General features: G+C 47.1%; 1 protein-coding gene across 4 annotated transcripts in view; it reads left to right on the top strand.

The window, feature by feature from the left end:
- Positions 1-18,691: 18,691 nt before the first annotated feature.
- LOC146802490 (uncharacterized) overlaps positions 18,692-21,998 on the top strand; it is a 175,066-nt gene continuing 171,759 nt past the window's right edge. For all 4 annotated transcript variants that reach the window (XM_085622084.1, XM_085622086.1, XM_085622083.1 and 1 more), the window contains exon 1: positions 18,692-18,894. In XM_085622084.1, coding sequence (XP_085478210.1) covers positions 18,836-18,894 — 59 coding nt within the window. In that variant the 5' untranslated portion in view covers positions 18,692-18,835. The remainder of the gene's footprint in view (positions 18,895-21,998) is intronic.

The raw sequence follows: 21,998 nt of genomic DNA, 5'->3' as shown, positions 1-21,998 counted from the left end.
TCACATTGTAAAGTACTCAGATCCAGAGAAGCAGGTAAGCAATCAGCTCCAGACAGATTTTTTACAAGCTTGAATAGTTGCTTGGAATTATTCTGTGCTCTGGACACAGCTGATGTCACATAATCTGTGCGGGCAATCTTGCAAAGTGTTTGGTAATCCCTTAAAGCTTTTTTTATAGGTTTGTTTTGCCCCTGGGGCATATCTCTTCCTCCAATGTCTCTCCAATATTTAGCATTTGCTTTTTTTAACTTATCTGTAAACCAGGGCGCAGGTGGACGGTGATGGTTTACCTTAATGGTGGATAAAGGGAGACAGACCTCAACAGAATTAGAGATCCAACTTTGAAAGGCCGCCACATTGTCTGCAAATGAGAGGCCGACTATAGGGGCAGTTTTGGATATCATATTATTGAACACACACAGTGTTCAAATTCCCCCATTTCCTAGATTTAGCAAAGACCAGAGACCATAGGGGACGGATCAAGTAAGTAATCTGAGATTATGAAGCCAACTAGGAAATGATTGGACCACAAAACAGGCAAAGCTGGGGAGCAACACATAGTATGCACATTAGAGAAGATGGGGTCAAGTAGATGGCCAGCCCCATGGGTAGGCCCGGAGTTACAAAGCAGCAAATTCACCTCAGCAAAGTCAGAGATAAGTGCAGTACTGGTTATGCAGGAACTCTTCGCAATGAAGATTAAAAATCGGCCAATATAGTAAAATTGTTAGCATCTATGAGATACGGTATAACTTGATCCGTAAAAGATGCGACCCAGGGCCCTGCAGGCCCAGGTGGCCGATAGAGTAAAATTCCCGAAAAGGTAAATTGGGGGGTTAAAATAAGCCTGATGTAGGGACGCAGGGGGTTTATTAAGCGTGACTCGGCACGTTGCGAGTCAGTTACTAAATAAGTAAAGCAGTGACCCACAGTGTCTGTGTCGTTATTGTAAGCCTGAGCTAGAGGCCGATCGACACCGGTAGTTCACGCCTAGTGAACACAACAGTGAGCTATATTGAAACTGCTGCTGGCACACTCCTCCCCTTTGAGGTATCAAGGCTGACTATATCAGGAGGCTCGGATTATACGAGGGGAGTATGTGCGAGGGGGTGCATTGGGTGTGCACTAGGAGCATATGTGCAAAAGGTTGTGTGCACTAGGTGAGTATATGAGAGAGTGCATTTGGTGCAGGCGTTTTAAAGAAAGCGCTGAGTTACAGCTGTATTTAGTGCCAGTGTGAAGGGAGGGGCCTTTGTGAGGGAGGAGTATGAACCCAAATCATGTACATGGAGCATTGTATACATTCATAGGTATTTTTTTAGTGTGATCTTAATGCTGCTGCACGTGCCATAATGCAAAACGTGGAGTGCACAAGCTTCTCACGCTCCTAACCCAAGTCAAGCGTATGTGCGAATGTACTCATATCAGTGTGAATGTGCGGTAAGTGCGCCAACATCAATGTGAGTAACAGAGAGCTTTCACCGCACTTACATCTATGTGACTCTATGTGACACCTTGTTAATACCAGTTTAACACCTAAATACAGCAATAAGCACAAGAAAGGGGAAGAGTCACCCTTTGAGAAGGGCCTTCCACTGCAAGTAAACATCACGGCGCTGCTTACACTCTAATTTCCTCCCCTCAACTTCCCCACATCACCCACTCCCGCCCCGGAGAGGTTATCTTTTTCCGGGAACAAGAGTAAAGGGCTTCCCTGCTTATTTGCATAGCATTCTCACTCTGCTCGCCTGTAAATCTTTAGGTGTGAATGCTCGGAACTGCTGATACCTCCCCCTCCTGCTGGTTAACATTACTGGCTGCCAGAGCGCGCTTTAAGCCTCTACACCGCAGCACACCCCTTGCAGATAAGCCAGTGTGTTTTACGCCACCGGGGTCCTGGACTGCGAAATCCTTCCTAATTCCTTACTTTTGTTACAGGAATCAGATAAGAGGGCTGCTGAGGAACAGAGTGCCTGCTCTTCATTGTGATGGAGGGAGCGTCAAATTGCAGTCTGGCAATCTCCAACAATTCACCCTAAATGAGGGGAACTGCTTCTGATATTGCGGGGAAAATGTGTTTTCTTAACCAGAGGGCCCCTCACCATATTCTGCAGGTGACTGGGTGAGGAATCTGGTTTCATTACCTCACTGCGGATTTGTGCCTCTGAAAAACGCGCGCTGTGATCATTTTCTTGTCAAACTAGGCGGAAAAACAGGAATGGACACTCCCCCCGCCTGCTTTAAAAAAAATATATTTTTTTAAAGTATATGAAAAGCACTAACTTGTAAATGCTCAATGTACAGTAGAAAACTTATATTTTACTCTCAAGAAAAGACTTGTTATAATGTCAAATTCTAGCTATGTATATGGTCGGTAAAATAGGTGAGTTGGAAATGGAGATCTGTGCATGATATGTATGTTACAACCTATGCAGGGCCGTTTACACCTTTCCATTTTTTGATGTGGGTAGTAAATACTCCCATGTTCAGTTTGCATAATAACTCATGACCCACAACTTGTTTATTAGCAAAAAAGGCCACTTTATTAAGACAGTTGCATATTTTAAATAACACATCTTACAATTAGATTGTAAACAATCCCCAAAATCAGCTTGACATAGCTTCAAAACATAACCCCCAATGGTGACCCAAGCATCCTCAAAAGAACTGAACTTATGTTGAGACCCCCATCGTTTTCCTTTCCCCGTGTTCTGTATTACCCCCCTCCCCCTTTGAGGGATGGATAAGCCCGCTCGAGACTGTCCACACCCCCCCCAGACAATCCCCCTACTTAATCTACATGGAGAAAACCTAAACCTGTCTTATAATGGAAAAAATCCTGTATATTTGGCAATAACTAAGGGCTGTGAAAATTGATTGCCTGGAAAAAACAACTAAAATATATTGGGGTGGGTGGGGGGGGACACAATAAATCATTTACCTGCCCACCTCCCTCGGACGCAAGTGCTTTTCCCGCCCGACCTCTATAAATAGACTTCCCCACGTGCCTCGGCCTTCCCTAATGACCATAATTCGCACCTGTGTGGCCGCTCCATTGTGCGAAAAAAATACCCAGGGATAGACCGGCCCACGCCCTGCTCCCCCTGGGTCCCCCCCCTCGCACAATAACTCACAACCCACAACTTGTTTATTACTAAAAAAGGCCACTTTATTAAGACAGGTGCATAACATATTTTAACCTCTTGTGTGCTACGGACAGCCCCCGTCCGTCCGACGTCACTGTGGGCGTGTTCGGGGGACGGCCGGGAGCATCCGAACCTCACCCGCTCTTTAATTTGCCCGCACACCGGGAAAATTCGCACGGCGCGCAAGGAGTTAAATAACACATCTTACAATTAGATTGTAAACAATCCCCAAAATCAGCTTGTCATAGCTTCAAAACATAACCCCCAATGGTGACCCAAGCATCCTCAAAAGAACTGAACTTATGTTAAGAGACCCCCATCGTTTTCCTTTCCTGGTGTTCTGTATTCCCCCCCCCCCCCCCCCTTTTGAGGGATGGATAAGCCCGGCCGAGACTGTCCACCCCCCCCCAGAAAATCCGCCACCCAGGAAAACCAAAGAGTTTCCCTGTCCCCACCAAAGAGAAACGTTATGACATTCTGATGGAGTACCATATATTTTCATTCCATTTTTTTGCGATCAAATCCTTCAATTCCAGTAAGTAATACGCTTGCCCCATTTGCGACAAATACACCCCATCATCTCGAACCTTTTATATTACAGTGAGATAAAACTGTAATCCTCATAGCTCCACAGAAAACTCTCGTAGCTCTATTTAGCTTACATTTCATCTTTTCCATTGCTGTGTGGCTTCGTGCTCCTCTCCAATGTAGACGAGTTATGAATTCAGTCCAAATTACAGTTGTACCACCCCAGTAATTTTTTATAATAGCCAAATCCAGTTCAATTTGCTTTATTAGGGCAGGCCTGATAAGTTTGCCAAATCGTTTTCACCTAGATGAATGATGAGCACATCAGGGGAACCCCCACTAGAGCACATAAGAGACAATGTAGGAAACAAACCCGCCCCCCCCACGTATTCCCCCTTTCCCTTTCCATACCACCTAGTGACTAACACTTGGAAGTCCAAGAGATCTGCCATAAATCTGCTGTTCAGCGTATACAGCTGCCCACATTATGAAGGAATGTCCCACTATCCAAGTTTTCTTTTTTCCATATAAAAGCCCTTAAACATGACCTAGGTAGAAAAACAAATATTAGCAATAGGATACAACTAATTATTTCCTAACATACTTTTCACAACATTTTGACTTCCATCTCCCAATCCGTTGTATATCTGACCATGACCAACCCAGTCTTGCAGCCTCCTTCGCTGCCCCAATACGAAAAGAGTGTGTGCCGAAAAGCATAGGATTCTTACCCAACCTACTCATGAGCACCTTCCTTATTACTGCTAACAGCTGTGCAATAGAAATCGTTTTTCCATTATCGAGGCAAAAAATCTCCCCTGGTGAGAAAAACCTTGAAGTTTGGAAAACATCCCATTCTACTACAGGACAACAACCTTCCACCCCGCTCTTGTTCAGGAAAACCCATTTTCCCCTGCCTAGTTGATCTGTCTTGGATGCCCTCAACCATATCCTTAATCTTTGTTGTTCTAGAAAAACTTTAACTACGTATGCCTACCTTGTTTCTTAAACCTAGCAAACCCAGATGCTCTAAAAGCTCCAAAAAAACAACCATAAAAAGCATAATCTAAATTTGCAACACTCAAACTCATCATTACAGCAAAAAGTCAACTGTAACAACATTTGTTGCAACAAATCAAAAGTCACTGGCTGATGCAACTGTTTTTCACCATCCTGTTCCCTACTTAAACCTTTAAGAACGGTTTTCACCAGCACTCCTCCCACCGGGTCTCTCTCTCACCATAACTGCCCATAAAAATAAATTCCTGCTAATTTGCCTGAAATAGTTGTGTGCGAAAGACCTCTATTTATCAACTGTAACACAAAACCTAATAACTGTTCTTCATTGTCCGTCCTCCCAGCCTGAGAAAACATGTTACCATAACTTATGAATTCTTTCCAAGCATGTTGATAACTTCGTCTTGTGGATGCCGCGACTGAGTCCTCTACCAGTTCAACTATTCTCACTCCCCCCTGGCCCAAACGCACTGTGGGATCGGAGACTTGTTGGTTTCTGCCCCAGGAGCCAGACTGTGAAATTTCTTCCACTGAAAATGAGACAGAGCGTCTGCTATACAGTTATTGACTCCAGGAATATGTCTTGCTTGAAAAACAATGTTAATTTGCAAACACTTTAGCATAAAAGTACGTAACAGCCGTAAGCCTCTCAAATCCTTAGCCTTTTGCTTATTTATCAACTCAACCACAGCCAAATTATTTACATTGAAAAGGACTGGTCTATTCTTGAATTCCTCGCCCCATACAAACAATGCCACTAGCAGAGGAAAGAACTCTAAGAAGGCTATACTGCGACACTGCTTCAGCCAATGCTATGGCCAACTTTCTGCACACCAACGACCTTCCCGGAATATACCAAAACCTTTTGCTCCAGACGCATCAGAGAAAATCTGTATTTGCCAAATCATATCCTCATCCGCAAAGAACAAAAGACACGCCATTAAAATCTGTAAGAAACTTTAACCAGATCTAAAGGTCAGCCCTAATAGCCAGTGACATACGCACTCTGTGATGAGGGAGATAGACACCTGACCTGGACATGCCCAAACGTCTACAGGAAAGTTCATCCTGCCCTGACCACTCTACATGCAAAATTCAGGTAACCCAACAATCTCTGCACCTTTCTGAGCTCCAATTTTCTTTCATTAATCACTGACAACAAAAAGGCTGTTATCTCCTGCAATTTCTCTGGTGGTAACCTGGCTACCATCTCCATAGTGTCAATTTCAATTCCCCAAAAAGTCAACCTGTGCTTGGACCTTCAGTTTTCTCCGGTGCCAAAATGGCACACCAAGCTCATGGGCCATAGTCTGAAAATTGTGCAAAGCTTTTTGGCATTGTGCAGAATTCCGGACACCAATGAACATAAAGTCGTCCAGGTAGTGACAAACCAGCTCATGTCCACTAATGTGCGAAAAACGCCACTGCAAGAAGGTGCTAAAGGTTTCAAATAGGAGTACATGATACTGAACAGCCCATGGGAAAAACCTTATCTATGTAGAATGCACCACTGAACTGCATACCTAAAAGTTCAAAATCGGAAGGGTGAATGGGCAAAAGACGTAATGCTGACTGTATATCACTTTTAGCCAATTCCGCAGCTCTGCCAGCTTACCTGACCAACTTCAGCGCATCATCCACTGATGCATAGGACACACTGGAGTCCACTTGAGAGATGAAGTCATTAACTGATGAGCCTTCTGGCCACGATAAGTGGTGTATTAAACAAAACTCCCCAGCTTTTTCTTATGTACAACACCCAGAGACTAAACAATCAAATTATCCATTGATCAATGAAAGAAAGGACCAGCAACTCTGCCTGCCACTATCTCGGAGTGAAGCTTCTGCTGAACAACCTGGGAGAACTCCTTAGCTGATTTTAAATTATCTGACCACCTGCTCTGTCTAGGTCCCTGGTAACCAATCTTAAATCCTTCTTTGAAACCCCAAAATAATCGGGATGCTGCCTCAGGGTCTGGATATTCTTCCAACCAGCTTGCCAAAACCTCCAGCTTAATTGGTGTATGAGCCCGTTGCCGCAAATTGAAATGACTGACCTCTTCCCCTCTGCCCCCTTCCTTGTTCACCAAACCTCTGACCTGCGAAACATTGAGGGAGTGGAGGTTTCCCCCCACATTGTGAGCACTCGTGCTTGTACCGGCAGAATTGTCTGCTGCAAAAACCTCTGTTAAAGTTCCAGCAAGCTCCTGAAACTGCCGGTTGAGCCCTCCCAGGAAACCCTGCCCCATACTGGGCGGGGCGATACTGAAAGGGCCAGTAAGAGACCGGTAAACCACTCACTGTATGGGTTGTAGCTGGCGGATGAGAAGAAGCCATCCATTGTAACCACAATTCTGAGTCAACATCACCCCATGGCCGGGGGCGTGGCTTAGCCGGCTGCAAGATGGCCGCACTCTGAGTGGGCTCTGCCAGCCAGGCCGATAATCTGCCAAAAATCATGCAGACATCCGCGGTGCCGCCTTCCAGCACCACGCTACTTTGACTCACCTCACTCTGGAGCACTGATCGATCCCACTCCGGACCCCCTCCGAAGCCGCCACACCGAGATCCGCTGTTGGAACCGGACGTGGTGTCTGGGCCCTCCCGCTGGCGTATGACTGGTGCCTGGCTCAGGCCATGGCAGCGCCACCGACTTGCTGCCTCACCCGAGCGGATCCCCAGGGGCCGGATCGCCGCATCAGAGCCAGCCTGCTGCCCTGCTCCTCCGGACCCGGTGAGTTGCGTCGCTGTAGGGGTGTCTCGCGGTGGGGTAGGGGGCGCACGTGCCGTACCGGCAGGCCCGGGCCTTCGTTCCACGCAGGCGCCATTTTCCCAGCTCTGGCTCCCCACTGCTTTTGCCCCCGCAGGTGCGGACTCTCGGCTGCTCTTCTAGTTCTCGCCACCGGGGCCAGGGACTGCACTGCAACCTCCTGCCTGCACGCTGTTGCATCCCGGCGCCTCAGGCCTCAGACACTGCCTGCACATGTCCCACATGGCCTGGGGACCTGAATCTACGGCCACACACAGTCCTTCTTGCCAGCACCAGCGAGTCTGACCTCCATCAGCTTCTTCCTTGGTGGGCGGCCTCCCCGCTGGATCTGGGCCATGTGGTGGGCACTCCGGCCATTTTCACCACCCACCGTCTGGACACGGATTCCTGCACGGCCACCCTTTAGGGTTGACTACTACTGCCGACTTGCCAGGACCGGAGCCTCCTCCTGACGGCTACCTTCCGTTGCTGCTGCTGGGAGTGCTCTGCGGCAGGGTTGGGGGGGGGGGGGGGGGGGTTTGGCACATAGCACTATGGGGCATGGGCCTTCCTTCCCGCTACCAGACGCCCATTGGCGCCTGCAGTGCCCTCAGCCTCCCGGTAGCTCATTTTAGGCCCAGCGACAAGGGCGGCGCACTCCCCGTGCTTCCCCATCAACAGTTGCTCCAGCATGCACGGGCCTGTCGGAGCGCTCTCCGCTGACGGCGGCACCGGTTTAGGCACTGTTGTGGCCTCCCTCGCTCCAGTGCTCCGAGGGGCCCGCCGCCGCCATCCTGCATGCCACGCTCCTGGTCTTGGCACACCCCAACCGTTTGGACCGGCCGGCCTGCCCTGACGCCCTGCCTTCCTGCTGCTACACGCTACGGAGCCTTCCTCACTCCTCTACTCTTCGGGGAGAACGCCTGAGACTCTAGGACCTGGCGCGGCACTTGTCTCCTAGGGCCAGGTGTACACCGGCTGGAGAATTGGTATCGCCTCTCCCTCCCCCGGGACTCCTGTCTGCGGTCCTGCCCGGGTTTCTCCCTGGACGCTCTGCTGAAGCCTGCTGCTGCCACAACAGCTTCAACCCAGTCTGCGGAACCTGGCAGTCCGCTCCCTCCTCATAGGGCCCATTTGCTTATCCTGGACTTTGATCAGATGCTGCCTCCCCTTGCCAGCCCAGCTAGCCGCTTGGCGTCTTTCCCGTTACGGCCTGCCCTTTGGGCCTGGCGACTGCCGTCTTCTTCAGAGTCCTTCCTCTGCCATAGCCCCTCTTGCCAGCCCCTGGCTCCTCGTACGCCGCTCCTCCGCCCCCAGTTTCCCAGCGGCGTGGCCTGCGTGGTACACAGGGGCCCTACCATGGGGGAAGACTGACCCCCAAGCAGCCGAACCTTGCCTTTGACCAACACAGGCAAACATGACAGGAAGGGGCCGCCCTGGACACTGGCAAGCCCGCTACTCAGCCCGAGGCCGGTCCGACTTGCGAGGACAACCTCAAGGCCATATGCTGGATGTGAAAACCACAGTTACAGCCATCGCCACCCAGCTCAACCTGCTTTCCGCCCGTCTGGACACGATCAAGGCCCGGGTGGTCTCACACGACACGCGGCTGACTCACGTTGAGGCAAGGGTGTCCGATGTTGAAGACGCCGCGACTCGTGATCACCATACACTCCTTCAGATGGATAAGGTGCTGGAACTCATCAAGAATAAGAATGAGGATTTGGAGGCGCGTTCCCGCAGAAGCAACCTCCGTATCACGGGCGTGCCCGAATCCTCCAACATCACCAAAATGGAGGACTTCATTGAGCAGATGATTCAGGACTTATTCAGTGAGGTTTTTTTCCCCCCTGTATTTATCGTCGAGCGTGCCCATCGCTCCCTGGGGCCTTGGCCCGCTCCTGGCCTGCCTGCTCGACCTATTATCGCCAAACGACTAAATTTCTGAGACCGAGATGCGGTCCTGCGAGCTGCCAGGGAGAAGGGTGAAATTCGCCATCAGGGGAACTCAATATCCTTCTACCCTGACTACACAGTGACGGTTCAGGCTGCCCGCCGCAAATTTCTCCCAGCTAAACGACTGTTGCAGAAACATGACATCTCCTACTCTCTGGCGTACCTGGCCAAGTTGCGCGTTAGGCATGGCTCACAAGTTCACACCTTCACGGAACCAAAGGCGGTACTGGCCTATGCCAAAAAACTGGATAAACCACTTCCACCTCTTCCAGCTCCCAAACGGCTGCCGACGGCAATTTAAGTGACAATGACTGATGTAGCCCTCTCTCATGGACTCCGGTTGCATGCGCCTAATGGCACGATCTTGCCTACCCCGGCCTTAGCACCCTTTGTTTAGTCAGTCACTCCTGCATCGGTCCGCATCTGACACTCTCCTGTTCTCCGGCTCGTGGACCTTACTTGTTGCATAGACATCTACTGCTCCTAACTCCTTAGCCCTATACTCCTCTCTCCTATATGCAGTAACAATTCACTCCTGCTTTGTATCACCTGTTCTGTTGTTTGCGTCTCTATTGTGCCCTGGTATAGGAGGCACCCTCTTGGCCTCCTATTTCTTTACTCACAGTCCGCTCTCATCCGCGGCTTGACCACACTGTCCTTGTGGCAGGGGTGTTCGCTGAGCTGAGCCACGTCTCTACGGGATAATTCCCTTCATCTCTTACTTGGTTTTTCCCCTTCCCTGTTGGGGGTTCCCTCGGTGGGTGGGGATGGTCTCGCAACCTGATTGGGGGGTTGGTGTGGGTGGTTTGGGGGAATTCATGGGGTATGTTGCCTCTTCTTCGAGGGCTGTTGTTGGTTTTGTTTTATGGCCTAATCTGTACCATGTTGATTGCTACACTCTCTTTTGGATTGCACATCCCGTCTCAAGCACATCTGGCTCCCACTCTGCATCTGTTTTCATCCGATATTCACCTTTCTGGCATAGCATTATGACAGCCACCACACTCTAAACTTGGAACGTCCGCGGTCTCAATGACCATCGGAAGGCCCGCCTTGTACATGCACACCTCGTTTGTCATAAGGTTGACGTCTGCTTCCTTCAAGAAACTCACTTACTACCCGCCACTGCCTCCAGGCTTCACTCTGGGCATTGGGGAGAGGTTCACTGCTCCTTCTACTCCTGCTACACCCGTGGGGTATCCATCCTCATACACAGAGGGCTTCCCTGGCATACTACTAAGGTTATTGCAGATCCCGAGTGGCGTTTCATCGTCCTGCATGGCACTCTCTTGGCCCAACCCCTAACTCCGATGACCCTGACTTCTTTGCGCAGGTATGTCGACACATCTCCTCCCTGGGTCCTGCTGCCCTTCTGTGGGAGGGGCGACTTCAACATTACACCTTCAGCCACCCTCGATCGCTCCTCCACCAGATCAACCCCGCTCTTCCAGCCGTGGCTATTCTTTTGGATGCCACCAAGGCCTTTGATACTCTCGAGTGGCCCTTCCTTTTTTACCTTCTCCGCCGCCTAGGCTTTAGCCCGGTTTTTCTGCGCAAGGTCCATCTCCTCTACACCCTCCCTACTGCTCGCCTTCGGAGGAATGGCCAGATCACAGAGTCCATCCATGTCTCGAGGGGTACGAGGCAGGGGTGTCCACTTTTGCCCATGCCTTTTGCTGTGGCTATGGAGCCCCTCACCGCTAGGCTCCGCCAGCATCAAACCCAAAGAGGTCTAGGCTTTGCGGCCCGAGCCCTGGTCATCTCCATGTATGCGGACGATGTTACACTCTTTGTCAGCCACCCCCAAGAGAATTTCTGAAGTGGAAGGAAAATCCGCTCCAGATCTCTCTTTGTCTTCGGGGCAACAAGAAAGAGCCACTTTGTGCTATGTCGGCAGACCTCTTGCCCCAGACGTTTTCACCATTGTGGAAACTGACGTCTTTCTCTTCAAGCCGCTCAGACCTGACTGTTCCTTAGAGCTCAAAACGCCCTCCATACCCAACTTACTGGCATTAATCTCTGCCCTCACCTTGTCATCCCGCTCTAACCACACCCACTGACCTTCCCCTCACTTAGGAATGTCCTGCTACGTCATCCCTCCCATGCTCTGGCAATGCGGGCCCAAAACCTGCGTGGGAACTAATTGTTGCCCAACCGCCTGGCTTGCATGCCCACCTTCCAAAACTGAGGAATCCAGGTGGCATTTTTGTCTGGACCATGAAGGTAAATTTAGAGGATTAAACGCAGTCCCGTAATTCAGACTGTTAAAGAACCTCCCCACCACTGGAGGACTGCCTCAGGAACAGGCCATGATGAGCTGAGCACAAACCACCTGATAGTAAACCCCCCACCTCTCCCCAAGAAGTATTAACACTGTGCAATGATGGTGTACAAACACATTGTAAAGTTGGTGCAGGGCTCAGCAAATGCGTCTGGCCCTGTACATTAATCATATTTGCCCTGTCAGGCAACATAAATTCAGCGTGCAGCTCAATAGGTGAGGTGCCCGACTCCTTTACTGCCTTTTGGTTCCCTCAAAAGGCACCCTTGGCCCGCCTCCCTTTTAGGCTCTTGCGTAGGTTAAACAAACTCCTATCGAGGGTGCCTCTCTTCATTCTCCTAGCCCCTCCCGCAGACCGCCCCCTCTGTCTGCCTAAAGTAGCACGCTTGGCGTGTGCTGAGCCTCAAGCGTCCATTAGCATTTGGCCAGCAGCTGGCGGTGACGCGGAGAGAGCAGGAACCTCCTCTGTATTGAGTGCAGTGACTGGTGAGTGAGCCGATAAACTGTTAATTATCCCCATATTACCCACTTCACTCTGTGGTGACAAACATGCAGCTACCGCGTCTGAAACACCTCGCGCTGCTTTCTGTTTTTGCCGACAGGCCCCACCCATGCCTCACCAGGGACCCCAGGTCTCAATAAATCATCTCTTCCAACCTCTCAAAGTACGCGTATGGCTGCCTTAACGTCCTCAGGCCCCGACATCCTGAAGACAATGCCTCATAAAAAACATTGACGCAGCTACAAAGATACTAGGACAAAAGAAATCATTTACCTGCCCGCCACCCTCGGACGCAAGTGCTTTTCCCACCCTGCCAGACCTCTATAAATAGACATCCCCACACGCTTCGGCCTTCCCTAATGACCCTAATTCGCACATGTGTGGCCACTCCATTGTGCGAAAATACCCAAGGGAAGACCGGCTCACGCCCTGCTCCCCCTGGGTCCCCCCACATACTTTATGCTATATGAATAGCAGTTCAGAGACATTACAGCAGTTCTTAAGCCCATACATAGCATTACTCCCTAACCCCATACCGTTGACTCTTCCCGTAATGTGTAACCTCGACTCTCCCCTAATGTAATGCGGTTTAATGTACCGAGCGTAACCCTTGACTCTACCTTAATGTAATGCGTAACTACGGCTCTCCCCTAATGTAATGCGGTTTAATGTACCAAGCATAGAACGAAGGGAGGTTTTTTTTAGGTCTCGCTGAGTTAGTGCGCATGCGCTGCTCGGAGAGACATTTAGTAGGTGAGTTTTCAAAGTGCTGTGGCTGGCCTAGCGCTGGCGTTCACGCGAGCATGCACACGGCAGCTTTCAGTGCCCGAGGCGCCATCTGGAGCTTTCACTTTTTCCGCTGTCGCGCGCGCAGCCCTGCTTTCACTTTTGCCGTCCCACTCGCGTGTTTGCCTGCGCACACCCCTGCTTTTATGTTTTTCGCGCGATCGTGATCACTTTCCTTTTGCTTGTTTTATATTACTTGGACTTTTTATCAGCGTGTCCGCGGCTCCGTGGTGTGCGCAGGCTGCCCCTGTCTGCTCAGACTCTGCTGTGCTCGAAGAAGGGGGATGTGTGCCTAAAAACCTCATAACATCGCCCCACTTCATTTGGCGACCCCACAAACGGCAAGAGGCCCCCAGATCCCCTGCAGCCACAGCCAATCATTGGGGTAACACTGACCTCTCTCCACCGTAGTCCGGATACAAGGTCCTCGTGATGTTTCCCACCTTTCGGGGAGAGCTTTGGGGTTTAATCTGGTCTTTATAGGTGTAGTTTCTTCTCCTCGTCCTTTTCTGCTCTACCCACTCCCGGTCTCACTCTCTGCCTGGGTCTTTCTCCCGTCCCATGACTTCTATACGCTTCTCGGCTCCTGGTACCTGGCGGCCTCACCCTTCAGGGCCTTTCTGCGCCTGTCCTTCGAGCTCCTCCTTTCCACGTGCCGGTCTTCTAGGCGCACCTCGCCGTCCCTCTCCGCCACCTCTGCCCACTTCCCTTTCTTTCTTGAGCTGTCTGTCTCCCTTCCTTCCTCGCCTCCTTGTTTCTCTCTCTCTCTCGGAGACTGCTGGGTGTTAGTGTCAGAGGACTTCTGTAAGGCACCCAAAATGACATGTCATGCCCCCAACCCACTCAGATGTCTCCTCCTCCGAATCTGACCCCACCCTTCCTGCTAGAGTGAAACCACTGGAAATAAATACTGTGGCCCGGCTTCTGGAGGCGACACTTTCCAACAGCATCTATGGATCAAAGCAAGCATCATTTCCAATCAAGATATTGACATGGCGTTATCATCACACGCATCTGGCATTATCATCACTTGCATCACCACGGCAAATATCGTTTATGATCACGTGGTACACATGAAGCCATCAATAACTATATGAAACACTCTAGTTTAGTTGTGAAATCACTACTCATTGGTAATAAAAAAATTACTACTCTCCTTGTAATCAAATAATAAAACTGCATTACTACTCTCTCGCAATACTGTTACAAATCAATACCATTACTATTCACGGTAATAAAAAACATTACCAATTATCAGTAATATTGTTAGATGAAAATGGCATCCCTACCCACCAATACTTTGCTTTTCAGCTTTATAACTCGGATGAGAAAATTACGTCTACTTACCTTTAAAAGGAAAATAACTTTAGTCACCTGTAAAAGTGTAATATAAAAAACTACGCCACACTCTTGGTTAGATAGAAGACATCACTGCTCACCTTTAATAAAAATGACATTACGACTCACCTATAATATTGTAATAAGAAAGTTACTTTTTTCACCCAAATGAAATTAAAACATGACATCACCACTCAACTATAAATGTAAGAAATGTAATGCAGTGCTCACCTGTTGTAGCTTATCTCCCTCGAATTTTGTGACAAAATTCACAACGTATTGGACTCGGCTGCCTCAGCAAAAAAGCTATTGGCACTTTTAAAATAAAATATTGGATTTATTTCTGCAAAAAACCTTTGATAAAACCCCTTCTAGACCTGCCTCGATTCAGAATGATTTCCTCTGAGCTTTCTTTGTCTGACAGGTCACAGTCATTCTCTGATTAAGTTTATTTATGGTTTTCTGTACATTTAGTGCAGTGCTTGAGGCAGGAACTACAGTATCCATATGTCCCCGTCGTTTTTTAGAACAGGCTTTGTCAGTAAGAAATGTAAACTTTCTGATACTCCTGTGCAGTTTAATGACTGCAAAACAGTTGGATTTCTTGCCATTGCCGAAGGCCCGATTTTTTTTTCTTTACATATCAGTACTTGTAAGCGTTGTACCCTAAAATACTGAAATCACATATCGACCTTCCCCAAAAATCAATGCGAGATACCCACTTTGACAATATCGTCAAGGCAACCATACACAGGGGAGTACACCCTCTTTTTACGGAGATTTATGTAGCGCGAAGATATCAGAGCGCTTTACATAGCACCAGTTGCATTACACAAGGACACATTCATTTTTGTTAGGCACGGGGAAATTAAGTGATTTGCCCAGAATCACAGGATGTTGAGCATCGTTGCCGAGACTAGAACCCGATTTGAGGTCGGCCGCCCTAGCAGTTGGGCCACATCCTCTCCCCTTACTATTCTAATACACTTGCTTATTTTGACAGTTCAGTGCACATCAATATCTTGAAGTCAATATTGTTTCATGTTGCCATTTACAATTCAACATTATCTAGCACTGGGGCAGCCCTATATGAAACTTGATAATATTTCATGGGGCGAGGGTGGCCAGAAATTATAAGATAGGGTACTCGTTTTTTTGGTATATATTTTTTGTCCTTTGTACTTGTCCAAATTTGTTTTTCTATTGTTGGAAGTTATCATTATACTATTTAAATGGAAATAGAAATTGTATAACTAGTATAAGTCCATATTTATTTAATGTACACATGTACACTCACACTTTGCTGTCTGAAGAGTTTGAGTGCGCTAAATTGTATGAAATTAAAAAGTGAAACCAGCTGAAAGCTGTAACATTGTAGTAGCAGCGCATCTGCTAATTTCCAGACTTAATTAGGACGTTTACTGTTTTTTTTAATCTTCCTGTGCTGTTAATATTCACAGGTATTTTCCTGGAATCATGATTGATATCATAGAGAGACACTCAAATGAAGACCTAATTTCTGTTTTAAACAATACACACCACATTTTCTGACTATTTTCAAATGCAAAAATGAAAAACGGTGAGGTTATTTATAAGTAGAATTCCCTTATAAATAGGGCTCCAGTTTGGTGGTGTCTATTTCTGACATTATTTCTGTATCAGTGCAGTTTTATTTTTTGCTAATTTGCTCTGTTGTTCCATTTTTATTTTTCATTTTGTGAAACAGAATAAAGCTGCAACTGGTATATTTCTGCATGTACCTGATAGATTTACCATCCTGCTTGGATGCCTGACCTGTTGCAGGAAGACATATATCAAACGTCAACGCTCTTATGAAAATATGGGTTTTATTATAATGTTTTCCGTTTTTACTGTTTTTTTTACAGATAAATACAGACATAAAACAATGAGTTTTCTGTCTGCGTATATTTTTTAAAGTGGATAAATACAGAAAATGGTGCTTCTTTTAAGTGACTCTCTGTGCTGTATTTGTGTGGGCTTGGAATCTGCATGTGCTTCACAGAAAGCAGTTGGTGGTTGATCCCCAGTATCTCACTGCCCATCACCCCCTGCAGCATGTGCCAGGCTGTAGCCCAGTAATCCCTGGTGTTTCCAACCCACCTCTAGCCGAGGAAGTGAGCGCAGGGTGTGTGTAGAAGCAGAAGATGGAGTGTGCGTAAAGTCAGTTTTGCCTGCCTTCACCTCACCATAGTTGTGTATGGGACAAAAGCCATGTGTGCCATGCACTCAGTTCTGTATGTCGGCGGATGCCTCTCTGCTAACCTAAATTAACAAGCATTGGCATAGCCAATAGGTCTTGCCTTTGGGACCTTATAAGTGTTTAGTTATCCAGCACAATATCCATGGTGCAACAACATCAACTGTTGCATGGCTAAACACTTATAGGGTCCCAAAGGCGAGACCTATTGGCTATGCCAATGCTTGTTTTTAGTTGGTAGGATCCGAATTCGTTTTCAATTAGACGCATGTGCAGCAGTAACTTCGTGCTTAAGCCACTGAGCCGCATTACCGTCGGTATAAATCTGAATTTGTTTAGTTCACTGCATTTAGAAATTTGGGATTTGTTTTAAGTGCGTTGTCAGAAAAAGGCACCGTTGTGTTTATTAGTAAAGGAGACTACTATTTGGTACATTAAAATGCAAAGGTTGCGTGAGGTGTGAAGCTGTAGCAGTGGCATGTGACACACCGGCTGTAGGCTCCGACAGGCACGGCACCTTTTATTGTCAGGTCATGCTGGTCTCCCTTTTTTTTCCTCAAGACCAGGACTGCATGAAGGGCCACTGATTCAAAAGTAACAAGCTAAAACCATCAAATATCCACATTGTGTTCCAAGTGTGAAAGCATTTTGTCCCTGGTGTACACTTGTGATGATAGGCGGAGGTTCAGACCAGTCTCGAACAGTGGTCAACAAACTTGTTAATGCCTCCCACCCCCATGTTTCTATCCTGTAAAAATGTCATCATGTATACCTCAGAACTAAAACAGTTTTCACTATTATTCTACAGAATTGGCAGCTCTTAATAGTTTGAACAATTCAGACACTGCAATTTTGTTCAGGGATGCCTTTAAAAATGCAAATACATGGTAGACAGCTTTGTTTTGGCAGCCTGGCATTCCTAAATTGTAAGAGTATCCACAGTGTGAGTTTTAGGTCTTGTCTAGGCATCGCTTACACTGCAGCAAATGCTTAAAAAAATAAACAGAAAAAAAATGTTTGCAATGCAATAGGTCTCGCATTACTGAACGTTTGAACTATTAGCATTCCAAATAATAACGCAACGCCAATAGCTCAAACCTTCAGTAATGCGAGACCTATTGCACTGCAAATGCTTGTTTGTCTTACCACAAACTTGTTGCTTATTGATTTTTGTTTTTGCTTAAGAGTAAATATGCCCATTAAATAACAAAAACGAAATTCCTGCCACTATGATAAAATGCCAGCTGATGACAATGGGCAGGATTTGGCATTGCAAAGTCATCTAAAGATGTAGTTGGGCCAAGCATGTGTTACTGAATCAGACTGCTTAACCCACTGTATAGCTATTCAATGCCTGGCGGCAAAACACACAGGATAATATACTGCATCGCTAAACACTTTTAAAGTCCTAAAGATCACTGCACTTAAAACCAAAATACATAGGTTTAAAGACTGCAGCATTTGCAATGCCAATAACCCCAACTCTCGCAAATGCGAGACTTACTGCATTGCAAATGTTTGTTTAATGTTGCAGTCAGTCAGAGTGGTAAACATTGGGCTAGTCTTTGGTTGCTTTTGGGCTTGGAAGTTGTGGAAATAACTTGCAACACTAATCAAAACAAGCTGCACGTTAGGCGCCATCTTGAGCTCGCATGTACTGGGGTAGAAGTTCGATATGGATTGAATGTGAACCTTATGTGCGGCCCCAAAAGTCTCTATCCTTTTAAATATATTCTTCAATTTATGGCACACGGGCAGGTGACAATGTACACTTTGTGTATGCCGTCAGCACTTCTGCACTCACTCCCCGACGTGTGCACTCACCGTCGGGCAAGGCATCTGTAGTATATGCTTAATGCTCTCTACGCTGGTGGAATGTTTATTCACCTATTTAGAAAGAGAGAGAGAGAGACTTAAGCGCTGGTTTACCGCGAGTTTCGGATACAGCTATAGAAGAACATCACCGGTCGTTGTCTTTCTTCTTTTTCGGCGAAAGTCTGTCACTGTAGTCCTTCTTCTATGTCCAAATCTGTAGTTGCCAAGTTCTTTTATCTCGGCGGGTCCTGTCCCTTTGTATGTCTCAAACCCGTCCATTTCCCTATCTTACAATGCGTTTCTCCCGTTTCGTAAACATTAAAGTGAGAGCGCTGCCTGCTTTTTAAATAGTAGCGTGCACTCAATCAGGTGAAGTTCCCGCCCCTTTATCTCGCGAGAATTTGTGTTTCTTTCATCTTCGCGCATGACTTCTACAAGCACTTTCGAGTTTGCTGCCCACTAGCATCTCGTAATCGGAGGAAATCTAGATCAGGTGAAGATGCACATAGAAAACTTCCATACACTGAAAATGTGGATGTCCGGCATTCTGAAAAACATGTGAGTCACCATGGTTGCGAAGTGCTGCTAGGGAGAAGACGTTTATTTAACCCTTTAGCTGCTAGTTTTTTTTCTCCTCTGGACATAAACCCGTTTTAGTTCGAAATCTACCAGTCTGATTGAAAAAAAACTTGTTGTGGGAATCCTGAAAGTTTATGTGGAAATGCATTCCGCCCATGGCTTACAATTGGTTTTGTGGATTCTAAATCACGTTTTCTGAATTTCTATTTGCTGTCATTGTTTTGTTTTTAACTGTTCAGCAGGTCTTCATCTTTCCTGTGGATCAAAGCTGTCCACCAACTCTCCCTGTATTCTTCCACGAGTCCTCGCTTTCTTTAAACAGTCCTTTACATTTTGTTCCCATCTTGTCACATTTCCCGTGCTTTCAAAGACAGAGGTCAAATGTCAGGCTCTGTCTTTCAAGGGAGCTTGGTGTTTATTTTTCATTCTCTGACTTCATTGTGAGATGATTTATGTCGCAGTAGCGGTCCGTGGGGGGAGTTCCGGTGGGGCGGTGAGGCGGGTCGGGATGGGGGTTAGGGAACACCAGAATATGGATGAACGGAGGTAAGTAAACATTTAATTAAATAAAATGAATTTCGTTGTGCGTGCTGCAACGCAAAATGCGATGCAGCGCTCGCAACAAAATTCGTTTTATTTAATTGTTTACTTGCCTCCGTTCATCCATATTCCGGCGTTTACTACCCCCCACCCTGCGCCTCCCCCACCCCGCCTCACCACCCCACAAAATCCCTCCACGGGCCGCTACTGTTTATGTAACAATTTTACCAGGCACTTGAAAAGATTTTTCTTTTCTTCACGCACACACCAAAGTTTAAATGTTGGTTCATGAACTGTGCAAATATTTCAGAATTAGGAAAGGACAAATGAAACACATTTATTTGCAATTCATAAGTGTGGTGGAAACATATTCTAATAGCAATAAAATAAAATAGTACACTCTGTGATGCCATTTCCACACAATATCGTTTGCACTCTTTATAGTTTTATCAGTAAAACTCTGTGTAAATGTAATAGTCATTTCAATGGAAAATGTGTTGTCTGTGATGGCCTTGTGCTACCACATCATGCATATTAAACACTACACCACTGCACTCTACTCCACTCTACATCATTTCACTTAATCTCACTTTACGACAGTCTGCCACTCTACGACATTCTGTGCCACTCTAAGACACTCCGTGTCACTTTACTCCACTCTACACCATGCCACTCTGACACATTACTCCACTCTACGCCACTCCACTCTGACACTTTACTTCACGCTGCATCTTGCGCATACTTTCTGAGCATGGCTTGTTACTTCAGCAGATGCCGGCGTGGCAGCCAGTTCCTGTAATGGAAAGTGGCACGTTTGACCCTTTAAGGCTGCCATATTCACCAGTACATTTAAAGCAGAGGGGCTGCACTTGAGTCCGTTTATTCTTCTTAAAAACACAGCCGCGAGGCATTATAAATGTGCTGCTTTATTTATCCCCACCCGCTCCTTATTTTTTCAACCCTGTTTCTTCTCCCCCCCCCTCCAACCCACCTCATCTCTGTTTCTTCACTACCCCCTTTAGCCACCCCCACCTGATTGGAAAAGTCAATAGGTCTCCCATCTGCGAGACTGATTTTGCTTTGCCAATGCTTTTTTGCAATGTGGGTAGCTATGGATTTTGGACCCTAGCTCAGCCGGCACCTAGGGAAACCTAGCAAACCTGTACATTTCTGACAACTAGGCACCAAGGGAAATTCAGGGTGGGGTGGCTTGTGTAGCTCTCACCAGATTTTCTTACCCAGAAGTCCTTGCAAACCTCAAACATTGACAGAAAAACATTTTCCTCACATTTGTGTGTTGGAAAGTTCTGGAATCTGTGGGGAGCTACACATTTCCTACCGCCTAGCATTCCCCTAAGTCTCCTGATAAAAATGGTACCTCAATTGTGTGCCTAGTGCACGTGACAGGCAAGGGCCCAAAACACAACATGGAGACATCAATATTTCCTGTTAAAAAAAAAAAACTGACCTGATTTGGCAATGGGGTTAGCTGCTTTTTTGGGCCAAGGCTCAGCGGCCACCCAATGAAACCTACCAAAGCCAGACATTTCTGAAAGCAAGACCACCAGGGAAGTCCAGGATGGAGTGCCTCGTGCGGATCCTACAAAGTTTTTTGACCCACAATGCCATGCACACCTCAAGCCTTAGTCTAAAATTGTGCATTTTCTTGCATTTCTGTGACATAAATTTCCATAATCACCAGGAATCCACACTATTCTTAACACCCATTGTTTCCCCACTTGCTCTGATTAAATGCTACCCTACTTTGTATTGCTGGCCCTAGTGCCTGCGATAGGCACGCATCAAACCAAGATCAATGGGAGTCCTGCGGGGCGACTCTTATTGATCTTGGTTTGATGTATACCTGTGAGGGAACTAGGCCCAGCCACACAAGTGGGGTAGTATTTTTACTGGGACAAGTGGGGGAATGCTGGGTGATAGGAATTATGAGGTTTTCAAAAGTCTGCGTCACAGAAATGCAAGCAAAATGTGCAATTTTAAGCAAAGTTTGAGATGTACACAGCATTGTGGGTGATAAAATGTTGCGTTATCCACCCGGGACACACCTCCCTAAACTTCCCTGGAAGTGTAGTTTTCATAAATGTCTGGGTTTGGTAGGGTTCCATGGGTGGCCACGGAGTTTTGGCTCCAAACGCCAGAGCTTCCCCTATTGCTGATTTCTTCATATTGCATGTTGGGGGATTTCGTATCATGGGCGCTAGGACCAGCCACACAAGTGAGGTAGAATTTTTATCAGTCCTGTATGTATATGCATGCTGTGCGTGGATCTCGCGATATCTGAGGTGTGTCCGGTTCTAAACATGGGAAACTATAGCAAACTCGGGCGCCATCTTAGAAAGAGCATGAGGCTCAATGAATGGCTATGACATAACTATCTGCGATTATTGGGAAACGTCCATAGCTGTGCAGGCTTGATATTTAAGAGAAACGGAACTACGACTCTGAACAGAAAGTTGGTAGATATGTCCTATGCACTAGTCTTGGGATGTCTATAATGCGTGATCTACTGTGTTGGCAGATTT

This window comes from Triturus cristatus, chromosome 8 (genome assembly GCF_964204655.1).
Source record: "Triturus cristatus chromosome 8, aTriCri1.1, whole genome shotgun sequence".
Lineage (NCBI taxonomy): Eukaryota > Metazoa > Chordata > Amphibia > Caudata > Salamandridae > Triturus > Triturus cristatus.
The sequence above is the reverse complement of the archived record's forward strand: the minus strand, read 5'-3'. Positions and strand labels throughout refer to the sequence as shown.